At 56.1% G+C, this 4,209-nt stretch overlaps 1 protein-coding gene across 1 annotated transcript in view; it reads left to right on the forward strand.

Moving 5' to 3' along the window:
* Nucleotides 1-2,190: 2,190 nt before the first annotated feature.
* The window catches only part of Wbp2 (WW domain binding protein 2), an 8,551-nt gene continuing 6,532 nt past the window's right edge, over nt 2,191-4,209 (forward strand). Inside the window, exon 1 of the mRNA XM_013036471.1 lies at nt 2,191-2,299. Within this exon, the coding sequence (XP_012891925.1) occupies nt 2,241-2,299 (59 nt within the window). The 5' untranslated portion in view covers nt 2,191-2,240. The remainder of the gene's footprint in view (nt 2,300-4,209) is intronic.

Genomic DNA, 4,209 nt, shown 5'->3' on the forward strand with positions numbered 1-4,209 from the left:
AAAAAATACAGTGAACTGGGGAGGGGAATTGTTTTTGTGTTGGTGTTGTAAGGCTTGAACTCAGGGCCTGGGCACTGTCCCCGAGCTCTTCTGCTCAAGCTAGCATTCTAGCTCTTTGAGCAAGGGCATCACTTCCATTTCTTGAGTAGTTAATTAGAGATAAGAGTCTCCTGGGGACTTTTCTGCCTGTGTTGGTTTCCAACCTTGATCTGCAGATCTCAGACTCCTGAGTAGCTAGGATTATAGGCTTAAGCCACCAACACCTGGCCAATGTACTCTTAAAATCACAAGCACACCCCAATTTCCAGAAAACATTTCTCAGACAGTGCTAACAATTTTTGGTACACCTTTCCTGAATTATTTATTTATTTATTTTTGCCAGTCCTTAGGGCCTGGGCACTGTGTCTGAGCTTCTTTTGCTCAAGGCTAGCACTCTACCACTTGAGCCACAGTGCCATCTCTGGCCTTTTCTGTTTATGTGGAACTGAGGAATCGAACCCAGGGCTTCATGCATGGTAGGCAAGCCCTCTACCACTAAGCCATATTCCCAGCCCCTTCCTGATTTTTTTTTTTTTTTTTTTGTCGTGGGGCTTGAACTCTGGGCTTGGCCACTGTCCCTTAGCTCTTCAGCTCAAGGCAAGCACTCTAACGCTTGAGCCACAGCGCCACTTCCGGTTTTCTAGTTATTAATTGGAAATAAGAGCCTCACGGACTTTTCTGCCCGGGCTGGCTTTGAACCGTGATCCTCAGATCTCAGCCTCCTCAGTAGCTAGGATTACAGGTGTTAGCCACCAGCGCCCGGCCTTCCTAAAATTTTATATCTATAGCCTATACCATTGTGTATTTACTAGATCTTCCCATGTCAGCACATAGAGTTTGACCTAATCCTTTGTACCTGCTACATAGATTGCCAGTGCAAAAATTAATCTAACCATATAGGGAAGACTTCATCATGAGCATCATTAACTCACTACGCCTGTCCTTCAAGAGCTAACCCTGGATGTCTTTTGCAGGACTTTAACACAATCTTTTCTTCTAAGTGAGGTAGATTTTGTTCCTTCATGGAGGAAATCTCCCAAAAGCTAAATTAGGTTGGGCTAGGTAGCCACGCATCTGTAATCCGATCTCAAAAAGAAAAAAGAAAAAAAGCTAAATCTCCCAGGTGCCAATGGCTCACGCCTGTAATCCCAGCAACGGGGGAGACTGAGACCACAATTCGAGGCTGGCATGGGCAGAACAGTACGTGAAACTCTGATCGCCAAAGAAGCACCAGAAAATGCCAGAAGCAGAGCTGTGGCTCAAAGCGGAAGGATGGTGCCCAGGCCTGGTTCAAGCCCCAGGGCCCCACCCCCACCCCCAGCTGACCCCAGTCAGTAATTCAATTATTTTCCTAAAGCCAAACTCTGATCCCTTAAGGATACACGATGCCACCCGGGGGCTGAGGACCCCCCCAAAGGCTCCCCTCCGGGGTGCTGCCAGGCGGCGTCCACCGCCTGGGCTCAGACGGGCCGGCCCTTTCCGTTCCGAGGCCGCGGGTCTCGCTCCGGGCCGGGCTCCGCTCCCTCCGTCAGCCCGGGGTCCAGCCGAGGTCTTCCCGCCGGGACCCCGCGGGGCAGGCGGCGCTGCAGCGCCCCCACGAGGCCAGCGGCGGTGGAGGCGGCGGGCTCCGTGCAGCGGGAGGGGACCAGGCCCGGCCCTCCCGAGCCCGGGCTCCGGCACCCGCGGTGGTTTTCACGGCCCACCTAGGAGCGTCCGAGTCGGAGTTGATTAAAGCGATGGCAGCTCGTCCGGACTCGGCCAACCACTCATTGCCTGGAAGGCAATCCTCCCCATAGGGAGCCGAGTCTAGGGCAGAGCCGCACCCAGGGCACCCTATTGAAGTCAAGCCCGACCTACGGCCTCTGGAGACTACAAGTACCAGAATGCAATCATCTCCCAGAAAGCGTAGCGAGAGGCCGAAATGGCCGGAGCGTTGCCTGCTGGGAATTGTAGGCTTCAGCTTGTTTGTGATGCAGCAAGCCACTGGGAGTCCGGGGAGGGGGGGGGGGGAAGCGAGGCAAGTAAACTATTACCACGTGACGCTCAGGCTCAGGTGGTTGGCTCAGCTTCTGCTCCAGAGTTATGATTGGCCGACTGTATTCTGAACGACGCCACTAGGGGGGAGAGGGGCGGGCCGAAGAGAGGCGCAGGCGCAGTGCGTTGCGAGTCTCGGGATTTCCGCCCCCCCTCTCGCAGTGACCATGGCGCTCAACAAGAATCACTCAGAAGGCGGCGGAGTGATCGTCAACAACACGGAGAGGTGAAAACACTGCGGAAGGATTCTGGAGAGCCGCCGGGTGGCTGTCAGTCGTGTGGGCGGTGGGCGGTGGGCGGTGGGCGGTGGTGGGCTTCTCCCGAGGGGAGGAAGTGATGGGGCGCGGGGGTAACGGCCGGGGGACCGGGGTGGGCGGTGGGCGGTGGTGGGCTTCTCCCGAGGGGAGGAAGTGATGGGGCGCGGGGGTAACGGCCGGGGGACCGGCGGCGGGGGGCGGCCGGAAGTCGCGACCCCGTGGGGGCGGACGGACGGACGGGCGGGCGGCACCGGGGTCGGGCCCACCCGTCAGGCCTAGGGATGGTTCTGGAGCCTCGTCGCGGAGTCGGGGACTAGGGAGGAGGAGGAGCCTTACACAAAAACAATCGTCGTTTATTGGGCACCGGGGCCGCGGTTGCCCCGGGGCCGCCGCCCGTCCCTGCCTTCCTGAACCCCGAGCTCGTGGGCGCCAGAAACCAGTACACGTCGGACGGATGGATGGACCGAGGGCAGGCCCGGGGGCGGGGGGGGGGGCGGGTGACGCGCCCTCCGGTCCAGAGCCGGGAATGAACGGGAGGGCGTTGCAGACCCCCCCCGGCTCAGCCTCACCTAACCACCGGAAGACTCCGGAACCACGCCGGGAAAAGCCGAGAGCCCCGGGCTGGGGGTTCACGCCTGTGACCCCAGCTACTCCCGAGGCCGAGGCTCCGGAAACAGGGGGAGTGCAGCGGTAGCGCCAGTGGTAGAGCGCCAGCCTTGAGCCAGACAAGCTCTCAGGGACAGTGCCCAGGCCCTGAGTTCAAGGGTTCAAGCCCAGGGCCAGAACAACAACCACAAAAGAAGAAGAAGCGAAAAGCTGAGGTCCCCGAGGTAACATCTGATAGTGTTTGGCAGCTGCCTGAATTCAGTTCCTTGTCCACTGTTGGTCCCTTTCTCTCTCTTGAATTCCCAGGGGCTTGTCACTTCCCAGAACAGAGATTGCCCTAACTTCAAGAGCTTTCCTACTCCTCTCTCTCCCTCCTCTCTGCCCAAGTGCATTTTATCTGCTCTCCAGCCTCTGGGCTCCTGGCCCGAGGTCCCTCCGTCTTCCGTTTACTCCTCGGGTATTGACCATCAGGGTCTCCAAACCTGGGTTGAGGGCTGCTGGCTTTGGAAGGTGAGGAGCAGCTTAGGAGACGCCCACATTCCCCAGGGAGACACCGTGGCGGTGGCAGAACCAGCACTTAGATCAGCACCCAGACTGTGATGTGTCACTTGGAAATGCCTAGTGAGTCAGAGGAGAAAGCCTGGAGTGGGGTGAAGGCCAGACCTGGAAGGCTGGCTTTGTCTCCATCTTACGATGGGCCCAGCCTGTTCCTGGTAAACACCTCTTTTCCTCTGAGCTGTCCTCCCATATTGGGCCAGCTGTCTTTTCTTCCCACTACCCAGTCAGGAAAGTTGTATTTGGGAAGAGGAAAGAAGAACAATGAGCCATCTGAACTTGGACTTTTCTTTTTTAATCATGTAATCAGAAACTTCGTTGCTCTCTAGTTTGTTGCATCTGTGTTTTCGAGCCAGGTCCAGGAACTGGCCAAATACTTTTGATGTCATTTGGTAAATCTCTTGGGACTCTGCTTTTCTTTCTCATTGGGACATTTCTTTGGTTGCTACACAGGGTGTGCCTTCTTTGGGGAACTGTCTCAGCCTTACTTCTTGTTCTGCATATTTTATTTTTTGGTTCCCTTACTGGGGCTTGAACTCAGGTCTGTGCTCTCGCTCTGCTTTTTTGCTCAAGCCTGGTGTTCTGTCACTTGAGCCATACTTCTTCACTTCTTTTTTTTTTTTTTTGGTGTGCTGGTATTTGGAGTTGAACTCAGGGCCGTGGCTTGAACTCTGGCTGGGTTTGGGTACTGTTCCTGAGCTTTTTTTGCTCAAGGCTA

The sequence above is a fragment of the Dipodomys ordii genome, unplaced genomic scaffold (assembly GCF_000151885.1).
Source record: "Dipodomys ordii isolate 6190 unplaced genomic scaffold, Dord_2.0 Scaffold7, whole genome shotgun sequence".
NCBI lineage: Eukaryota > Metazoa > Chordata > Mammalia > Rodentia > Heteromyidae > Dipodomys > Dipodomys ordii.